Consider the following 20985-nt stretch of genomic DNA (forward strand, 5'->3'; position numbering starts at 1 on the left):
CTTTAACAAGACGATTGAGCCATAAGATAATAGAAGTTCACGGAAGATAAATACCGCTGAAGAAAACTTGTCCTTGTTTAAACCTACCACAAGTTCACAACCCCGTGTGGGAAATATTAAAATAATGGCGGAGATATGGGACACAAGAAAGAAAAGCAATGCATCAATGAAACTCCAGCCCTAGTGAAGCAGAGCTCCGCAGAAAAGGAGAAAAGCTGACCTTCCTCGCCGGAGAACCCCCCCTTACTGCTGGGCGGAACAAGCGGGGTTTGGCGTCTAGCTGGAGGAGGTGGATTGCGAGAGAAAAGAGACAGATAGTCTGAGAGTGAGGCAGCTAATTGCTTAGTCCGTCCCTCATTACCATATCCAGTGTGTGTCCGCTGGAGTCCAGCCAATCCCCCTCACACGCTACCATTAATCGCAATGCATTATTCACTATCATAATTATACCGACATGCGCAATACACACAACAGCAACACCAGCTAATTTCCGTAATTTTTTGCGACGAGACTATTTGTGAACATTTTTTTTCATTCGCTCGTTGCTGATGTATCTGCAAAAAGCAGAATCAACTCTAAGCGTATCAGCAGCATGTCCCGTCGCAAGCAAGCTAAGCCTCAGCATCTCAAGTCGGACGAGGATCCCGCACTAACCGGGGTGGTCTCTGAAAATGGTAAGTGTCAATAGACGTTATTATTCGAGTTATTATTTTAAGTCGCTTACTTTAAGTTATCTTCCCAAGAGTCAACTTTTTGGCAGTCGGTTTGTCTGCAGCTTACTTCTTGTAAGAAGCGATAACCTCATATATGCCTGTTATTTTGAGGACTATGATTAATTTTTTTCTCATCTACTAGGTTATATGTTGTTTTAGTTTTAAATAAACTGTCTACCGAGGTATCCGTACTTCTCTGGTTGCAATTGGCAGTTTTAGAAGGAAGGAACTTGGATTATAGGCTATTCTTTGCAGACAAAATGGGATTTAGGCAGATTTCGAAAGTTTTATTTTTTTGAGTTGTGTAAAATATGTAAGACTATAGGGACGTTCAACACTTATCAAGCAAAGCCTGGTTTTCACCCATTGGGTAGCAAGGCTTTATTGTGTGGACTTCAAGTCCACAGTGAGCAAAGTTGACAAGAGTCTCATGTTTTACGTTTTTAAACTATCGGTGTTTACATGACAATACAGCAGCCTTCCGCCATGAATCATTTCAAGTTTTAAAATGTCATTTTCCATATGTGAATGTGTTTTAGATCAAGAGGTTATTATAATCCTAACAGTCTTCCCTCAGTGTATCACGTTTAGACATGCTTGGACAGATGTGTCTTAATCACAGTATCTTATATAGTCCACTTTATCAGTTAGTTAGTTGCACGCACACATACACACACACAGGCCTATAAACACACAGACATACAAGCACACACTCTTACACACTTATTTAATAAAATATTAAAATAGTAGTCTGCAAGTTATTTTCTATAGAAACCAGTGCAATTAAATTTCATATACGATTTGAGTTCGCCTAGACTTTCTACCCTGCCGGTGTTTTGTGTGGTATTCAGAGAAGCTGAGAGTAGATTGTTTTCCTCTTTAGATTCGAGTCAAAGGCATTTTGTCATGGAAATGTTTTTGTTTACAATTGCCCCCTTTATATAAATCTATTACACATGGCTTATTTCCTAACGCACCCGGTGTCTACACGATCATTGGACTGGGCTTAGCCGTATGAAAAGCTTTTTTTTCTTCTTGCAGCGCTTAAACGCCATACAGCGTTATAATTATAGATCTAAAACCATCTCAACACCTTGGCCATAGGGAAGTTTAACGTTTCTAATAACATATATTATGTTTTCTTATCAAAATATGAGTATCTTATTAAAGTCTTTTTATATTCGATCAATTCAGGAATTTGTTTGTGGTTCATATCATATGCCTATTCTTTTTTTTTCGGATACATTATTTTTGTTGTTGTTGTTGTTGAGGGATTGCTTTTCTTTTATGTAAACACAAAACGGGATGATAACCTATTTAATTTTTTACAATACAAGTGTAATGTGAGTAGCCTTGTTTCACAATCATACACAACATATAAAATAGGCCTACGTAACTTTTATTTTCGTAATAGCCTACAGTTAGTTTTTACTCATCATTTATGTTTCAATTAAGAATGACAACATCCACATTTTTTACCAACATTCTGAACTGTTAACTGTCAAATAATTCTCTTCTTATTGTCTATGCCTGTTTCCCTCACACACACACACTTTATCTCTTTTTTGCTGTCTCTCTCTCTCTCCCTCTCTCTCTCTTCTTGATTGGGAGAGAGGTAGTGTAATAGTCAGCATTTCTTATTGACTTCCCATAAAGCTTATGTTGTATTCTCAGATCGCAGATCACTTACATTATATCTTTGCCATCTTGGTCCAGATTCACACAAACACACAGACACACAATCACACACCAACACAAACACACACTCACACAGACATGCACAGACACTCGCACACACACACACCATCTTTTGTACTGAACCAGTAGAACAGAAACTGTGTGATGCAATCCCAAGGGAGAGATCTCAGGGCTCTTAGAAGCAAGAAATGCTGGCGTGACTCTCTGTCTGAACAAGGACCATGACAGGGGTCTCTCTCTCTCTCTCTCTCACTCTCTCTCTCTCTCTCTCTCTCTCTCTCTCTCTCTCTCTCTCTCTCTCTCTCTTCTCTCTCTCTCTCTCTCTCTCTCTCTGCTTCTGTACACCTGCAGTGGTTGATGGAGCAAGATAAATTACCCCAAACCTTTGTCATTCTGCTGTCATATGGATTTTTATCATGTGATGGGAAATACAAAATTGACGTCAATACAATCTGATTTCTGTCATTGATTCATGATTAGTTTTTTTTTACAGTAAATTACACAAGACACTTTTTGTGTCTGTTCAACCATTTAGTCTTTATAAGAAGTCAGTTCAGTTCCAGATATGAGCACAAACATCCCACATCACACACGACCACCTCCCGACGAATAACATTCCACTGGACAAACGTGTGTTGCACTTAGGAACATGCATTGCACCTCAGATGTACTTGAAGTACAGGTGGAAAACACACATACATTACACAAACACACACATGCACAGACACGCACATACATACACTTATTGATGCACTATGTTGCTGTGCCTGGTCACCTACCCGAACGCTGACGTTTGTAGTCAAATCTGTAGATGTGCAAAACAGACCGGCTTACTAAGGTCAAACACATCTCCGTCTTATAAAGAGAAGACCTCTGTGATTTTATATCCCAGAACTCCACCTGCCCATATTTAGATACATTTAATAATTCCATACACAATGTCACATTGAAGTTTTTTGTCATTCCCCACATTCACTAGAACTTTTGATGACTTTTCTGAAGCACTGGTATGTTTTTTTCAAGGAAGAAAAACATTTCTCAATATCCTTTCTGTTGGATAATCATCTATTGACAGCATGGTAACTCACACATGTGGAGAAAACGTCTCGCAGATACACAGGAACGCTGACTTCCATTTCTATATGCCATAACCCTCAGCAGGTGCCTCTTTAAAACATCCATGTGAGGAGTCAACCAGCTCATGTGTCCTCTGTAATACATAGCTTGATTTCTGGTAGAAAACATCCTAACCCCCCCCCCCCCCCCCCCTTCTCCTCCTCCACACTGCCACTTCCGGCATGTTTGGTGGGATTTCTCAGCTATTTAAAACCTCAAGAAAATGTTGACCCCTTTTTTTGAGTGCGTGGTCCTTTTGTGGCCTGGGTGATATTGTTGTCCCATTACGGCCTCACACTCCTTCCATGCCTGCCCCCTACCCTGGTAAGTAGGCACAGTGGCAACCAGCCTCCACCAGGCCCCCCCCCCCCCCCCCCCCTGCCTCCAGGCACTCCCCGCCTCCATCCTCCCCCGTCTCGTGTCCCCCCCCGGGGGTGCCTGGTTAGAAGGGGCTTTGATAGAGCTGGCTGACTTAACCTTTGCCTGCTCCGCCCTGCCAGGGCCGGCCGCTAGATGTCAAGCTCTTAATACAATTAGAGCATGCGTGTGGAGTTGACCTTGCCATTCGCCGAGGCTTACCCGTGTCCTAGGAAGTGTTAACAGCCGCAGGGCTTTCATCTTGCTGCCGCTTCCTCTCTGCCGCGAGCGCTGCTCCTCCCGGGGGCCGGGGGAGATGGAGAACACAACCCGCGCACACACACACACGCTCGCACACACACACACTGACGCTGATGACTGAGACAGATCATTGTTTAAAAAGCAAGTCACTTACATATCATTTCGATAATAGATAATAGATGGTATTCATGTTTGGTGTTGAACAGGTTTACAAACTGTCAGTCTAAGAATCTGGAAGATGTTGTATGGGAAGCCTCTTTGGGCGACTCAAGGAGAGAGCACAGGGAGGAAGGCTCCGAGACAAGGATGGATGAAATTAAAGGGAAGGAAAGACATAAAGAAGTCGTCCTCGTAGTGACAACACGACTGTTCCCCGCTTCCCCTTCAATTGAGCTGTGTTTGGCTTTGTTCTAATCCCCTCTCACCATTAGGTTGAGTCTCACAGACCACCCACGCAGCCATACCAAAGACGTCTCGGGCAAAACGCACTCAAATATGGCTGTCTTTTAATTACCACTCAGCACTCAGAGAACCGAGAAATGCAATGCCTCAGAAGAGAGAGAGATGAAGAGAGGGAGAGAGTAAGGGAAAGGAAGAGAGCGAGGGAGGGAGGGAGCAAGAGGGAGATATAGAGGAAGAGAGGGAGAAAAAGATAGAGCTGAGCTCGCCAGCGTGGTGTCACACATCCATCCGGAGAGAGTGCCGTCACTGAATACTGTATCGCAATGCTAACACAAACAAATCGTTAATGTTTTGGCTGGGCCTCATCTGCGCGCAGCGACAAAGGCCTCCCTGTCGGAGGGGGGAAGGCGTTGTAATGCGCTGCAGATGGACCCAGCCCCGATGAGGAGGGATGAGGGAGCCGTGAGACAGGCCCCGGGAGAGGACAGGTCGGGTGAGCGGAGGGGAGGGAGATGTGTGCCTGGCTCAGGGTGACCTGTTGTGGGGAGAGCAGAGCTGAGAGCAGGGCCTGACTGACCCAGCCCTGGGGAAGGGGGGCTGGGGGTGGGTTGTGGGTGGTGGAGGGGGCGGAAAGGAGCTCGGTAGGGTGTTGGTCTGTGTGGATGGGTCTAGGAAGGAAGGCAAAACTCGGTGTCAGGCTTGAGGGGAGGTCTGGGGCGAGAGTGAAGTCAGAACTGAGCCAGGTGTCTTCTCTTTCTTTGGGACATTACAAAATCATCTCTCAGGGTTCAGTGTTATACTTGAAGAGCAGTGTTACTTTTGTCCATTGCAGTTTTTCTATTTGACTTCAGACAGACAGAGGGATAAAGAGGAGGAGGAGAAAGGCAGTGTCTCGGCTGCCCGTCCCCGGACAAGAAATAAGAGAGCAGGTGAGACAGAAGAGGAGAGATAGAATGAAGTTCAGAATGCGCGAGGACAGGGAAGGAAGGACAGTACAGAGAGAGAAAAAAACGGTGGAAAAAAGTAATTGGTACAGGAATTCCGACATAGTTGAACCCAGCAGGCCTCCTCCCCGCTCTCCTCCTCGTCGCCCTATTTTCCTTCAGCTTGGTCTGGACCTATAGCAATGTATCTGGAGAGAGAGAGAGAGAGAGAGAGAGAGAGAGAGAGAGAGAGAGAGAGAGAGAGAGAGAGAGAGAGAGAGAGAGAGAGAGAGAGAGAGAGAGAGAGAGAGAGAGAGAGAGAGAGAGAGAGAGAGAGAGAGAGAGAGAGAGAGAGAGAGAGAGAGAGAGAGAGAGAGAGAGAGAGAGAGAGAGAGAGAGAGAGAACAGGGAAGCCAGCATAGTGAAGGAGACAGGAGTGATTCTGTCATGGCTACATACAGATAGCTATTCCAAATGGAAGATTGATTCAGATCTCAGACAAATACAGTCAATGATAGTCATCTGTTGTTTGAGAAATGTGCACTGGAGTCATTAGGGCATGATTTAGATACATCTGCTTTCTTTTCTTCATCCCGTTTCTCTTTAGCCTTATTGACAAGTGTATTACAGTAGCACTGTGTTACGTGTGTGGGTGTGTGTGTGTGTGTGTGTGTGTGTGTGTGTGTGTGAATGTGAGAGAGAAAGAGAGAAAAGCATTAGTGTGACCGTGACAATTCTATGTGTAAGCTTTGTATCATGTGTGTGCGGTGGTGTATAAGGTTACTCGTCATATGTGTGTGTGTGCTGAGTTTCTTATTTGCGCTCTTCTGTGTGCGTCCTTGTTTGTGTGCTGTAAGTGATTCTGGAAATTGTTAAGAAACAAGAGTTTGTAATTGCTCTGTACTTTGTACTGTGCTCAACACACTCCTCTGTGGGATCCACAACAGCAGCACAGAGCATGACTACCTCCTGTGATATGATATGTCAGATTAGTGGTCTCCGTTAGGATGCCACAGATTGCTGAGAGTGATAGCGGATACAATGATTCAAAGTGTACAATCCCTCCATTGATTGGGCCTCAGCTTCATATTTGTATTTGAGTAAAGGAAGGACTCTTAAAGGAATGAAAAACGCATTGAATTTGTGTTTAAATGCCTTCCTTTCTCTTGCTCGAGGAGAATCAATACACACACGTGAGATCGCACAGACACACACAAGCACACCCCACGCAGGGTCACACACGCTCACCGTCTTTTAAGACATGTTTTAGTTTTTATTATATATTATATTGTTGTATTTATCATAATATAATGATCTCATTTATATTAATGTAATGTATTTTGTAGAAATGTTATTTAGAGGAATACATTATTTTAGTAGTAAAACAAATGACATAAAAAATAAATATCTGTGTGATTGAAGAGCAATTAATTAAGATTTATTGTCACACTAATTCAAATTACAACGTGAGAATGAAAAACATTGCTAAAACGTAATTCAGATGAAACATTTATTTCATATTTAACAACAATACTTTAAAATAAATCTATTACACTCACTTTTTTGTATTTTTTTTCATAAAGTTTGCGCAGCATTCTTAAAAGAATTACCTTTCATAGTGTTGTCTTATGAATAATTTGATAAAAAATATATATGAACAAATGTGTTAAATATGTCTGTATTATTAAATAATATATGGTCAGTAAATGGAATGTATTTATATGTATATATATAGTTATCTTGTATGATGGGATATATTATCTTAAATCATTTTTGTCTTAAATTTCCATAGAAGGTATTCTGGTGTAAATGCGTAAAAAAAAAATATATATATATCCAGGACTTGACAGCAGTGCCCTGTAATAGTCACATTACTTTTTTGTAATATTTTTGTTTGAGTGATTTTTAGGGTCATAGCCAAACAAATGACCCCTCTCAAAAGCCCATAGAAGGAATTAAAGGAGAGATTGACAGTAAGACCATGCAAACAGCTAATCATATCCCAGCACAATGCCTACTCATTTACCTCTCCCACCCCCGATTGTGGAAATTAGCTCTAGATTTCATCCGCTAAACGGCTGAAGGGATTTCTGACGGAAGGCACGTGTCACAATGATTTTCAATCGTTCAATCTCACTTATCCATTTATTTTATTGTGCCTATTTTTTACATTTTTGTTTTATCAAGAGGGCATCATTTATTAGGAAATTATTTTTAAACCAATGTAAAATTAAAGTACACTGTTTGTAGGTGTAGTGTGATGTTGAGACCCAGGGCTGAGTAGATATTCCTTCTTAGAACCTATCCGTCTGAACTCACAATGTGAGCACATTCTAAACCCGACAGTGGTCATTGTAGAAAAATTTAAGGTGGATGGATTAATTCCAACACTCATTGTGAAGATGAACAAGGTGCAATCTAGATGGAGCTGAGAATATCCCTTTACTGTCTGTGTCTTTCCTGTCTGGGTTCAGATTTATTACTATTTTTGACTGTTTAAGTGAGTTTTTTTTTCTTCCCCAATGATATGTGCATGTGTGTTTGTGTGAGTGTGTGTGTGTGTGTGTGTTAGGTCTCCCTCCAGATTTGATCAGAAAATGTATATTCACATTTACATTTTTAAGCAACTTTAGTTTAGACTTGTATGGTAGCCTATTTCTCTGTGATTGATTGATGAAAATGCATAATGCATTTGTATCATGCCCAGCTGTGGTAAACTAGAGTCTTCCAACCAATCAGAATGTGATAATGATATCTATTTAGGCTGGTTGGGAAGGTGTGCTCACTGAACCATCAGAAAGAGGAAGCCAGCCCATGACTTCACATTTTGTAATTATCCCATTCCAACCTTTGACATTTTTCAAAGCTTGTTTCACATTCACACTTACAGCATTTGTTATTGTTCATCAGGTTGAACATTTGAAAATAATCAGGAATGTGAACTGTTTTTTCGTAATTACTCATCAGTAAGAGTCAAGAAGGTAGTCATGTTTGTCGCGTAGGCACAGTAACTGTTTGGATAATGAATACACGCTTAACACGTGCACAATTGTTCACACACACACACACACACACATGCACGCCACACACACACACACGTATATACACAAACACAGGCATCCATGCATTTTAGAATGAAATAAAAGCGTCTCCTTAATGATTTGATCAGGTGCGAAGTAGAGTCATGTTCTGTAATACTCCTGTTGTAAGCGCACTGAAGAGGAAGTGATTAAACATGTGATTAAACATGTGATTAAACATGTGATTAAACATGTGAGACTGCCATAGAATGTAATTTGGCAAGTCTCGTTTCAAAAAGAGAGAGGTAGAATGAGGGAGAGACGAGAATTTTGTTTTGTTTTAATAGATGTTCCTTCACAAATGTACAATATTCGTTAAAAAGAAATTTGTTTAATCACTCAACTTTTATGATTTGTATCAAATAGACAACAAGATAAACAAAATGCTCAAATTTATTAAATCATCACTTAATATGGAAACATAATATACATCAATATGGAAGCATAATATTTACTTACAATAAATGATGTTTGTTATTAATTGTAACATTAATAACGTAACTAAACATTTTATAATTTTAAAATACAAACGTATTTTGTGGTACACAAACACATACTTTGGAAAACCCATATATAATTAACTTTAGATTACACAATATAGACATACTAAAACTATTTAGAAAAACATAATTAGATTTTCATCAAAATGTAACTTAACAGGGCTACTGTATGTCTTAAAACCTGTGAGAGAACAGTTCATTGAGAAGCTGGACCTCCATGACCTCTGTTAAGAGACTGTGGTTTGAATGGCTTCACCTATTCTAAATGAAGAGGCCTAGCCGTTTGAAATGCTGGTGGAAATGACTGGGCTTGATAGCAGAGGAGAATCCTAATAGGTCCATCAAAGAGCTGATTTGTACCCAACAAACGAGGCAGCTGTGAATTGTATGAAATATTGGAAATCAATAGCTTCTATGGAATTTCATTAAGCGGCAGTATCCACAATTGATAGGCCCTCATAATTTGATGGATTGCACAAAGAAAATTATTAGCTGGCTCTATGGAGAGAGAGGGAAGGCACAACACTAGGTCTGGAGAATTGGTGAACCAGGGCAATTTGTCCTGAGTAACCAAAAAATAAAGAATATCGATTCTGCTTATGTTAAAAGAGAGAAAAAAAAAAAATTCAAAGGTTAAATCTTTGCAGGGTTGCCGCGCAGAATACGTGTGGATTTTCAATTGATTATTTATTCATGAATTCCCCGCCCCCTCTTTGTCTCCCCTCCTCCCCCCATCCTCCCTCCTCCCCCCAGCCCCAGGTCTGATCCTGGATGATGCGGACAGCGGCAACGAGAGCCGCAGCGGGAGCGAGGAGACGCACATCTGCGAGAAGTGCTGCGCGGAGTTCTTCAAGTGGTCAGACTTCTGCGAACACTTAAAAAGCTGCACCAAGAACCCCCTGGTGCTGATCGTCAACGACAACGAGCGCCCGCCCACCCCCGACCCCTCCCAGGAGTACCTCGCAGAGCCCTCCCCCACGCCCAGCTGCCCCAGCGACCAGGCGGACAGCGAGGACCCCGGGGAAGGCAGCCACAGTCCGGAGGAGGGAGGGGATGAGGGGGCAGAGCTAGCCCTGGAGGTGGGCGGTTCCCTGGAGAAGGAGGAGGAGGAGCCCATGGATATGGAGTTGTCCCCAGAGAAGCCCCCAGACCCTGAAGACAGAGAGGGCTCCCCAGAGCCAGATGGATCTTTACCTCAGCTCAGCGAGGCCGCTCCCTCCCCTGCCGCCAGCTACAGCATGCCCAGCACCAACGTCACCCTCGAGACCCTACACGGCACCAGGGTGGCGGTGGCCCAGTTCTCTCAGAGCGTGCGGGCGGCGGCTGCCAGCGGAGGCGTGTCCACCATGGCGATTCCCATGATTCTGGACCAGTTGATGGCTCTGCAGCAGCAGCAGATCCACCAACTGCAGCTGATAGAACAGATCCGCAGCCAGGTGGCACTGATGAACCGCCAGCCCGGCGCCCAGCCCCCGAACAGCCACCACCCCCACCACGGAAGCTCCAGTGCTGCTGCCCAGGGCGCCCCCTCTGGCCCCAGCCAGCTCCAGCTCCACAGCTTCATGGCACCCCCTGCCCACCAGCTTCCTCTCAGGCTCCACTCCGGTCTGAGCGGCCAAGGCTCCTCCCCCCTCGCCTCAGCACTGGACGGGCCTCTCGCTCAGTCTGCGTCAAACGGCAGTCAGCAGTCTAGCTCCACCATGCCCAGCAGCACCTCGGCGAGCTCCACCTACCCCCCTTCAAGTGGGAGCGTCGTGGCTTCTCTTCTGCCCCCCTGCTCGTCCTCCCTCTCCGGAAGCTCCAGCGGGGCTAGTGGATCAGGGGCCAGTGGCAGCAGCAGCTCAGCCCTGTCCAGGACCTCTGGCAGCCCCCCGGCGCTGGGCCACAGCAGCCTGCTCAGCTCGGCCTCCAGCCTCCCCCTCATCCCCCACAGCTCCTCCAGCAGTGTCATCTTCCCCAACCCTCTGGCCAGCATAGCGGCCACCGCCAACGCTCTGGACCCCCTCTCCGCCCTGATGAAGCACCGCAAGGGGAAACCCCCAAATGTGTCGGTGTTCGACACCAAGCCCAGCTCAGAGGACCCATTCTTCAAACACAAATGCAGGTTCTGTGCCAAGGTGTTTGGCAGTGACAGTGCCCTGCAGATCCACCTGCGCTCCCACACGGGGGAAAGGCCCTTCAAGTGTAACATCTGCGGCAACCGCTTCTCCACCAAGGGGAACCTGAAGGTCCACTTTCAGAGACACAAGGAGAAATACCCCCACATCCAGATGAACCCGTACCCCGTGCCCGAGTATCTGGACAACGTGCCCACCAGTTCAGGTATCCCTTACGGCATGTCCCTACCACCTGAGAAGCCTGTGACCACCTGGCTGGACAGCAAGCCTGTCCTGCCCACAGTGTCCTCCTCAGTGGGTCTGCAGCTCCCCCCGACTCTCCCCAGTATGATGGGAGGGTTCGGCGACTCCCCCAGCCTCACCCCACTCAGCAGGTCACCCCAGAGGCCCTCCCCACCATCCAGCGAGTGTGCGTCTCTCTCCCCGAACATATTCACAGACGCTGGCATGACCACAGCTTCTCCCTCCCCTAAGGCCAACACATTGGCCGACGCGCAGCCTCTGATGAAATCAGAGGGCGTTCACCTGCCCCCTACTGTCGCCTCCAGACCAGGGGAGAACACCACCACCACCTCCGCCACACAGGTGGTCCTGTCCACCACCATCAACTCCTCCTCATGCAGCGGCACTGGCCTGGCCTGTGAGCCCATCAGTGCCCCCAGCTCCGCCTCCCACAACATCCTCCCCATGCTCACCTCGCCTTCCTCCGCCTCCCACCCGGTGCTCCCCATGCTCTCGGACCAGTTCAAAGCCAAGTTCCCCTTCGGCGGCCTCCTGGACTCTATGCAAACCTCCGAGACCTCCAAGCTGCAGCAGCTGGTGGAGAACATCGATAAGAAGATGACCGACCCCAACCAGTGCGTCATCTGCCACCGCGTGCTGAGCTGTCAGAGCGCTCTGAAGATGCACTACCGCATCCACACGGGCGAGAGGCCCTTCAAGTGCAAGATCTGCGGACGGGCTTTCACCACCAAGGGCAACCTGAAGACTCACTTTGGGGTCCACCGGTCCAAGCCCCCCCTGCGGGTGCAACATTCCTGCCCCATCTGCCAGAAGAAGTTCACCAACGCAGTGGTCCTGCAGCAGCACATCCGCATGCACATGGGGGGGCAGATCCCCAACACCCCCCTCCCAGAGAGCCTGCAGGACATGGACGCAGACCTCTCGTTCGACGAGAAGAGCCTGGATGCCATGAGCAGCTATGACGACGACCTCCTGGACGAGATGGAGCAGGCCATGGAGGAGGAAGCCGAGCTGAAGGAGGGGGAGATGGACCCGTCCAAACCCCTCCTTCCCTACTCTCCCGGAGCATCCCCGCCCACCTCTGTCATCTCCAGCATAGCCGCTCTAGAGAACCAGATGAAGATGATCGATTCGACGGTCAACATGACTCGCTCCTTTGGCCTGAAGCCCTACCAGAATGGTGGTGGGTTCGAAGTGGAGGGGGACTTCTTTGCAAGTGACTCCGTGTCTGCGATGGGGGACGGGGGAAGCCCAGCCCTGTCTGATGGGGGCAGCCCAGCCCTGTCTGAGTCGTCCGGCTCTATGCAAAATCTGTCCCCAGACCACAGCCACTCAGAGAGCCACTCCAACAGTCTCCCAGTCACCATTCTCAACCATAACAGCGCTTCAGGGGGAGGACAGGATAACAACCACGGGATGGCCACAGTGAAGTCCGAAAAATCGGACACTCCCTCGCCGATCCCTGTGTCTGAGGGGAACGGGGCCCTGGATCTGACTGCCACCCAGCCTTCCAGGCACTTCATTAAGGAGGAGAACCACTTCAACATGCTCTTCCTGAGTAGAGACAGAGGTACGTGCAGAGACATGAACTCACATGGTGTCGCAAATAACAGCTCACATGAACACCCATTTCAACTGTCAACATACTCATACAATATTTACTCAAACTCTCTAATGCAATACTCCATCTTCCCTGGTCCCTACGATATGTTTCCCTCAGGACTCAGCACTCCTAGCCTGGCCACCACAGCCTCCAACATGATCAAGATGGAGATGAACGGCCACGGCAAGTCCATGTCACTAAGCAACAGCCCCCACCTGCCCGTGGGCGTCCAGGTGCCTGCCACGGCGCCGCACACCACCATGAACCCCAGCATCACCCCCATGCTGGCGCCCCCGCCCCCCAGACGCACTCCCAAGCAGCACAACTGCCACTCGTGTGGCAAGAACTTCTCCTCCGCGAGCGCCCTGCAGATCCACGAGCGCACCCACACCGGGGAGAAACCTTTCGGATGCTCCATCTGTGGACGGGCCTTTACCACCAAGGGGAACCTGAAGGTAGGACCAGTGACGTTGCCTTTGATAAGTCATATCAAGACTCATGTACATCTATGAGGTGAAGAAAGATGCCTAAGTTCTACCTCATAATATGATAATGTCATAGTACTACAACACCATTTCCCATGGGTAGGAGCTCCTACATTAGCATTAGTCAAATGTAATTGAGATAACTACCCAAAAAATGGTAACATTCCTATGTGTGTTTGATGCTCTTCCAGGTTCACATGGGCACCCACATGTGGAACAATGCGCCAGCGCGGCGAGGCCGCCGTCTCTCCGTGGAGAACCCCATGGCTCTGCTGGGGGGAGATGCCATGAAGTTCAGCGAGATGTTCCAGAAGGATCTGGCCGCGCGGGCCATGAACGTGGACCCGGGCTTCTGGAACCAGTATGCAGCAGCCATCACCAATGGACTGGCCATGAAGAACAATGAGATCTCCGTCATCCAGAACGGGGGCATACCCCAGCTGCCCGTGAGCCTCGGGGGCCCTGGGATGACCTCGCTGGGCCACCTGTCTGGAGGTCTGGAGCGGGTACATGCTGGTAGTAGCCCTCCCATGAGTGGTCTAGAGAAGACTGGGCTGGAGGTGGGAGCTGGGCGGCCGTTCTCAAGGTTTATGGACGAGAATAAAGAAATCGGTATCAACTAAAGACTAACGGTAGTATCCTCTCAGAGAGACCAATCTCATGATGTGGAAAGGACATAAACTGCTAATCCAGTTTGAACACTTATGTACTATATTATGTACAGGTTACGTTTTTTTTGTTTGGATTTTGGAAATATAGTATTTAGTATTGGTTAGAGGCATTCCATCCTCCTTGATATTTCGCTCATACGAAGAATACTTTGTCTCTAGTTTGAGAATATGTCGTCTTGCAAGATTTGCATGGTACTCATTGGTTTCTATCAGTATGTTCGACTGCTTTCATGGATTTTCCTTTTAAAAATAATACCTTGACTCAGTGGCGACAAGCAAATTGCCTCATTGTAAAGGACTGAAATAAGAAAGAGCCAGTTGCTGCCGAAACTGACTAGCCTTTGTTGGGCTACATTGTTTATGTTTGCTCCCACACAAAGGGCCGGGTATAGACTGAAATAAGACCCACGAATGGTATTTCTGTGCTCGCTTAATTATTATTTTTCTCATGAAGTAGAAAACTTGAAAAAAATGTTTGAACTATTTTAATCTTTACATTTACTCTCCCGGCATTGTGTTATAATATTGTCCTGTGTCTTTAGTATTTATGATATTGAAAAAAGCGGGTATAAGAAAATATATTTAATTGCCCAAGCATTTTATTGATCCTTGTTTTCTAAAGATTGCAGACTTCACTTCTAAGTATCTCTTTCAATAAAGACAACAAGTCATGACAGTTGAAAAACAGAGACACCTTGTGAGGTTTTATTTGGATATCCAGCAAGACTATGTGTAACATGTCAGGTGAAGATAAAGTGAAGGAGCCGCTGGGTATCTGAAGCTGCTATGACCACAACCCTGCTTTTAACCTTTGTAAAAAGACGAAAAAAAAGATATCCTTTGGAAGTAAAAAAATAAATAAAAATGTATGTATAGAAATACGGACAAATCTAAACAGGTATGCATATTTTGTATCACATGAAAATAGACATCATGAGTTGAGAGTATTTGTCATGTTTGTGAATGCACTTTTTAAAACGAGACGTTTTGTCTGTGAGTTATCGTTAACCCTTTTGACTGAGCTATCTATCACGTGTTGTTTGGATTGTGTTCAGCGTACCAGTCCTCCAGGTTGCAGAAGGGCTCCTTGGTGGCAGCACCTGTGCTGCTCTCTCAAGGACGTCCTCCTCCACTCAATCAAACCTTCTCAAATAAAAAAAAGAGAGAACAGGTCATCTGTGTTTGACTGGTCTCCTTCCCTGCATTTGATAGGACGCTTTCTGTTCTTACCACTCTAAATGCATTGCCGATTTTATTTTTCTTCGTGGCAGGTTCTGAGATTCAATGATTACATGAATTGTTTTAATGATGGATTATTTGATTTATTGGAAATTACAGCTTCCTCGCTGTGCAGTGTGCATAAACAACTTCTCAATACTCACACAAATCACACAGAATTGTTGATATAAATCTAAATGAACAATTGTATTCTTTGCTTAAATAATGTATTTGACCCAAGATTATCCATTCCCCAGAATAAATGGGTCAAAGGAAAGATGCTGTCAGTATAACCTCCATTTCAAAGCCGACTCAAATAATACGTACCATTCTTTGCGACTCAGCCTCGGGAAAAACTGAAACCTTGCAAAACGTGGCTTCCATTTTAACAAACTAGAATAAGGCCTTGTTGAGGTGAATTCAAGGAACAAACAGGAGCACTCGACACTTAAGACACGCAAATGCAAGAAAAAACAAATCAATTTTTAGCCTACCCCCGGGATGAAAGAAAGAGCAGGGGAAAAAAATACAGAATCAATATCTTTCACAGCTCCCCAGAAATGATTACAATCCATTTAATTATTCAGAAACAAGCAATCTTATTATTAACATTTTAGTAATTTACAAAGGAACATTTTATATATGTGGAAGTCACCATGAAGGTGTAATAACTCAGTTCTGCCAAACTGCAACAGAGGTGGGATCAAACCAAACAGGGTGGCAACCTATCGAGTGACCAAGAGACCGTTTCTAAGGGTAGAGTAGGTTACAACCAGACATTTTTCTCAGGATCTCTTGCCTGTGTGAACTTGATTACTAAACAAATCTTAGAGTAACATATGTTCAGAGTCTTTTGTAAATCTGTTTAATGTTTGCTCAAAAATTCAGTGGAAAAATGGGTTGTGTTCTAAAATATTTGCTTTTGCTTGTGTTTGGTGCTGCATATCCTGGTGAGCCCTTTGAAATGGCCTCTTTATTTTGGGAATTTCAAATAAATACTGCTGTCCTTCTGGGGATGACTGGCAGTCATGTTGCTGATTCCCAGACATCTCTGGTGATAAAACACATATAAAAGGAACATGGTCAATATGGGAATATTCTTTTTTTCCATGAAGAGAAAAAACTCAAACTAAATGAAAGAATATAATTAGCCGCCATCTGCTCTCCAGCCTTCCTTGAGTGGTTTGAGTGTTTCAGAAAAGATGTTCAATTATGTTGTAAATATTATGAAGGATTTAAATGAGTTTTACTGAATATCCAACGGGATCAAATAGATGAGACACTGCATGTGTTTGTGTTAATAGTTTAGAAAGCTGAGGTGTTTGTGTTTACGCGTGTGTGTGTGTGTGTGTGTGTGTGCGTGTGTGTTTGTGTGCGTGTGTGTCATTGTGTTGATGTGTATATGCATGTGAGTGCATGTGAATAAAACGTCCAATTAACATAAATCACATTTGTTATATTTTAGAATAACAAAGTATATACGAAGGATGTTACCTTTTAACTAAGAGGGAGAGTGTTTTAGTACGCTACCCTGTACACATACCATCAATAAGAGAGTTCATAGGAGATGGAAAGATTCAGCTTGTAAATGTAAAATATAGGTTTGCAGTGTTTTCATGCCGGTGATACATTAAATAATATTTACAATATGGATGCACTCTCTTTCTGACACTATTATTGGCAAATAGCCTACAGGCCTTTTAGCACTGCAATGTGTTTAAATGATCTCTGAAATGATAATGTCTCCTGTAGCTAACTGTCATGCAATAGGTTCAGTATTATTCTACAGTCCATCACGAGGCTAGTGCTCAGGTATGTGAGGTGTTGTGTAAGGTGTTTGGTTTTCCACGACACAGTCTCTTACATACTGTAGGTTGGCTCCTTCTGCTCAACTGACAGCACAGCAAGCTGTACATAATTCCTTTGTATGAAAAGGCACAATAAAATTGGATGAAAAAAAACAAAGACAAAATACAATTCCTTTGCATTGAACAGCATGACCTGGCTGCATCGTTCAGCTAGGAACAAGCAGTGCACAGAGGTCTGCCGCCATGTGAACGCTTGAAACAGGATTGAAATTTCCAGTCAGATGTCTGCGTCATGTACAAGCGAGGTCATAATGCCAACCTGTCTAGCTCAACGTAAGTGAGAGCCAAGTGTTTGAGCAGCTGTAGCAGCTATAGCATGCCTCGGTGAGGTTTCCTGTAAATGCTGCTGGATGTCATCGTCTGTGGGAGAATACAGCTTTGTTAACCCTGCCTGGATGGTAATGAGCTCACATGACGATCACATCTGTGTGACAACCTCTGTTTGTCCCGGAGAGACACATTTTACATGGCTCACTCTGTGTGTGTGTGTGTGTGTGTGTGTGTGTAGCGTCTGTTTGGCATATGTTGGATTGGGGTTTGTGGATTTATCATATCCATAGTGTATGTGGTGTGTGCTGTCGTGCTCACATGAATGTGTGTGTGAATGATGTGCTTTTATTTGTGTGTGTGTTTGTGTCTGAGGAAACGAGAGAGCACTGGTGGTGGTCGCCCAGCATCGCCCCCTGGAGTGTCACAAGACACCTAACACATAACATGCTGTGACACACACACGCGCACACACACACATACGCACAAACACACACAGACACACTTATGTGATTCACACAGCAAAACCATCTGGTGAGCATTAAGGCAGTCTGTACTAGTGTAAATTCCAGTGTTCTTGAGATGCAACACATGGCTGCGCTAGTTAGTGCAGCATGTTACCTCAGTTAGAACTAAACAAAATCTACATCAGGACATTTGTATACATCCCGACAGGTGAATTTACAGGTAACACACACACACACACACACAGGCATACACAGTGTACACACAAACACATTGTGTTTTAGCATCTTCTGCTGGACAAGCAGATGGGATTGACTTCTGGAGTATTACTTTTCTAATTCATTTTTACAATATTTTCAACACTATTTTAACCCATTTCCATCTGTCTTTAGGATATGATTGAGCTTGCTTTTAATTGAATGGAAAATCAGTTGCGTAAGAGGCAAAAAATAAACTTGTCAACTCGTTCCAGAAGCCATGATTACGGAATCTCAGCTTTTTTCCCATTTTCCCTCATGTGTACCCTACAATGTCCAGAGGATCGAGGCTTCCTCTCCTGAACAGACTTTCTCACTCAGCTGCCCGTTTGGCAGACACTAATGACTTGATCCAATCAGAACGGCTTCGGGGCACAAAAAAATGGATGTAATCATATTAAAATTAATATGCAGAGCTGAGCACAATAGGACACATTTAGCAAAAACGAGAACCAATCATTGCTCCGGCTTCTTGCGGCTGGATGCAGGCAAATATTTGCTGGTGATGAGTGACAGCCTGGTCATCAGTACAGGCGACCACGCTGTCCGCCATTCAGAATCAGAATCAGAATGGGTTTTATTGGCCATGAAAGTTTGCACAGACAAGGAATTTGCTTTGGTAGGATGCTTTGGTATTTAATCTTACATTTAAATATGAGGACTAACTATACTAAGGGTACATAACTAGCAATACTAAGTGGAATTAGAATTAAAGTGAAAGTGGAGATGAATTAGAATTAGAATTCTTGCTGTATCCTGAATGTGATGAACTGTATTAAGTCGTAATGATCTCCATTCAACCATCATCAGTAGGTTATTGTCTGTTCATTGGTTGTTTTGGACAGTCGTTTTCAACCGCTTGTGAGTTTGCCCTGAGGTGCTTTTTGGGACGCTATGGAGATATAGGATGTTGGATTGTCTAACGTCTGTGTCCAATATCAGCTGCTAACAGAGGCTTACTCAATACAATTCCCAAGCAAATCATTACTGTTTCTCACCCAGCCATCTTGTATTCAGTTCATTTGGAACACAGCATTCCACTCATTCTTCCACTCATGTGCTAGTATTTACCAAATGAAAATGGTTAATTTTTGCAGACAAGACCAAATGAGTGTAAAAAACACTTTTTGTTAAGGTCTCGGAGCAGCAATTTTTATGGCATTTTATTATCAGTAGCTGAGCCATGGTTGAACCTTGAGTCATGCATGACAAAAGCACTGTGAAGACAGAAGACATACCTCAAGTGATTTCAATTAGGACTCCCAACCAGCAGCAGTACAAGCGGTAGATGACGACGACTCCCAACCAGCAGCTCAAGAGGTTATATGAGGACTTCTCAATAATACAATTGTGACGACACAGAACCTGCTGCATATTCTAATATTTACTTGAACTACATTTGGTCTGATACATTACATTTAATGGAAGGCAATACACCGTGTCTGGCATAGAATGTAGTTTGACGCAATGTAAACAACAGCATCTTCATCCCTGTTGAGTCATGTACATTATCTGTCATTGTACAGTCAAATCACATTTCTTTTCAAAACAATCAAATCCAATTGTCAGTTGTCACTTTCTTACCTGCTGACAGGAGAGCGTTAGCTGGGGTGAACGTGTGTTGACATTTGGACATGGCACCATGTGTGTGTTTCTGTGTGCGTGTGCATGGGGAAGGGGTGGGGGGAGTGGTAGGGCAGTCGGGCAGGCCTGTGGTTGGGGACGAGGCTGCTGTCTGGTGAGTGTTTAATGCCCTGCCCACTGTGAAAGTCTCCCTGAAACAGGAGCAGTAAATATCCCCATTGATCCAGAGCAGGGGCCTCTATGATGATGCAGTGGCGAGCAGCCACGGGAGTAAATCTGCTCGACAGTAATCCAATCCTCTTCTCAAGGCCCTTGGATCTTAGATAGGTGCTTTAAATCCAAAAGTAAGCTTTTTTGCACAATCCCCCACTCCCCCCCCCCCCCGACCCCCCCTCTTTCTTTTTGTTGTCCGTTCTATGTGTGCTTCAACGCCAGTTACAGGAGGGGGATCTATAGCTTCCTAGCGTAAAGAGACTGTTTCCCAAGATGATACTCCGGATGAACTCCCGTATGGCTTTGATTCGTTTGTAGGATATAGCTAAGTGGATTCTCTCCTGGTCAAACATACATGGTTCAACTGGGCCCGTGATAGGCTCCGCTCAGCGCGGCTCTGCTCACCTGTGCCAGAATGACTCCGAGGCGCAGGTGGAGGTCCTTCTCCTCTGACGCCAGCAAGGAGAGATCCCCTGGGAACTCTCAAACGCTCTCAGGCTGGCATTTCCATGCCAAACGGACTAAAAGATGCCGCTCAATTGCTCGCTTGGCCGGCTCCTCTAAATGAACTTTTTTTTTTTTTTTTTTACGGAGGCCCTTGAGATAGTTCTGCTCCCTAGATCCCCTGGAACAGGATTGAGTGTTTTGCCAATTCAAATTCTTTCTTGTGTGGGTAGTTAAAGACCGTCAAGGGCACAGAGCTCTTTGGTCTTTGCAGCTCTGATGCATTCAATGCCCCTTCTGTGTGCCTTGTTGAAGGTTGATCCTTGTAATGGAATTCCACATTAACATTTCACGTAACATTTCTAAGTAAGATCATCCACTTTTTGGGGGGGGATGATTGATGGATTGATGGAATGATGCTTGGCTTTCAGGCAGCAAGAGTTCAGCATCTTTGACTGTGGCCTATGAAGGTGTGATGTGGAAAGTCTGGACATTAATGT

General features: G+C 44.9%; 1 protein-coding gene across 1 annotated transcript; it reads left to right on the forward strand.

Moving 5' to 3' along the window:
• Positions 1–592: 592 nt before the first annotated feature.
• Positions 593–15302, forward strand: LOC146300880 (sal-like protein 3). The gene is made up of 4 exons (XM_084669824.1): positions 593–674; positions 9804–12980; positions 13131–13468; positions 13690–15302. The coding sequence occupies exons 1-4, from the start codon at positions 593–595 to the stop codon at positions 14119–14121; spliced, it is 4029 nt and encodes a 1342-aa protein (XP_084525950.1). The 3' UTR covers positions 14122–15302.
• Positions 15303–20985: the final 5683 nt, after the last annotated feature.

Source organism: Hypomesus nipponensis, chromosome 2, assembly GCF_054491055.1.
Source record: "Hypomesus nipponensis isolate SF chromosome 2, ASM5449105v1, whole genome shotgun sequence".
Lineage (NCBI taxonomy): Eukaryota > Metazoa > Chordata > Actinopteri > Osmeriformes > Osmeridae > Hypomesus > Hypomesus nipponensis.

Excerpts from the sequence above, each read along its gene's own strand:
- LOC146300880 (XM_084669824.1), top strand. The coding sequence starts at position 593 with ATGTCCCGTCGCAAGCAAGCTAAGCCTCAGCATCTCAAGTCGGACGAG. Across the intron at positions 12,981-13,130 it reads CTTCCTGAGTAGAGACAGAG|GACTCAGCACTCCTAGCCTG; the intron begins GTACGTGCAGAG and ends TGTTTCCCTCAG. Across the intron at positions 13,469-13,689 it reads CCACCAAGGGGAACCTGAAG|GTTCACATGGGCACCCACAT; the intron begins GTAGGACCAGTG and ends ATGCTCTTCCAG.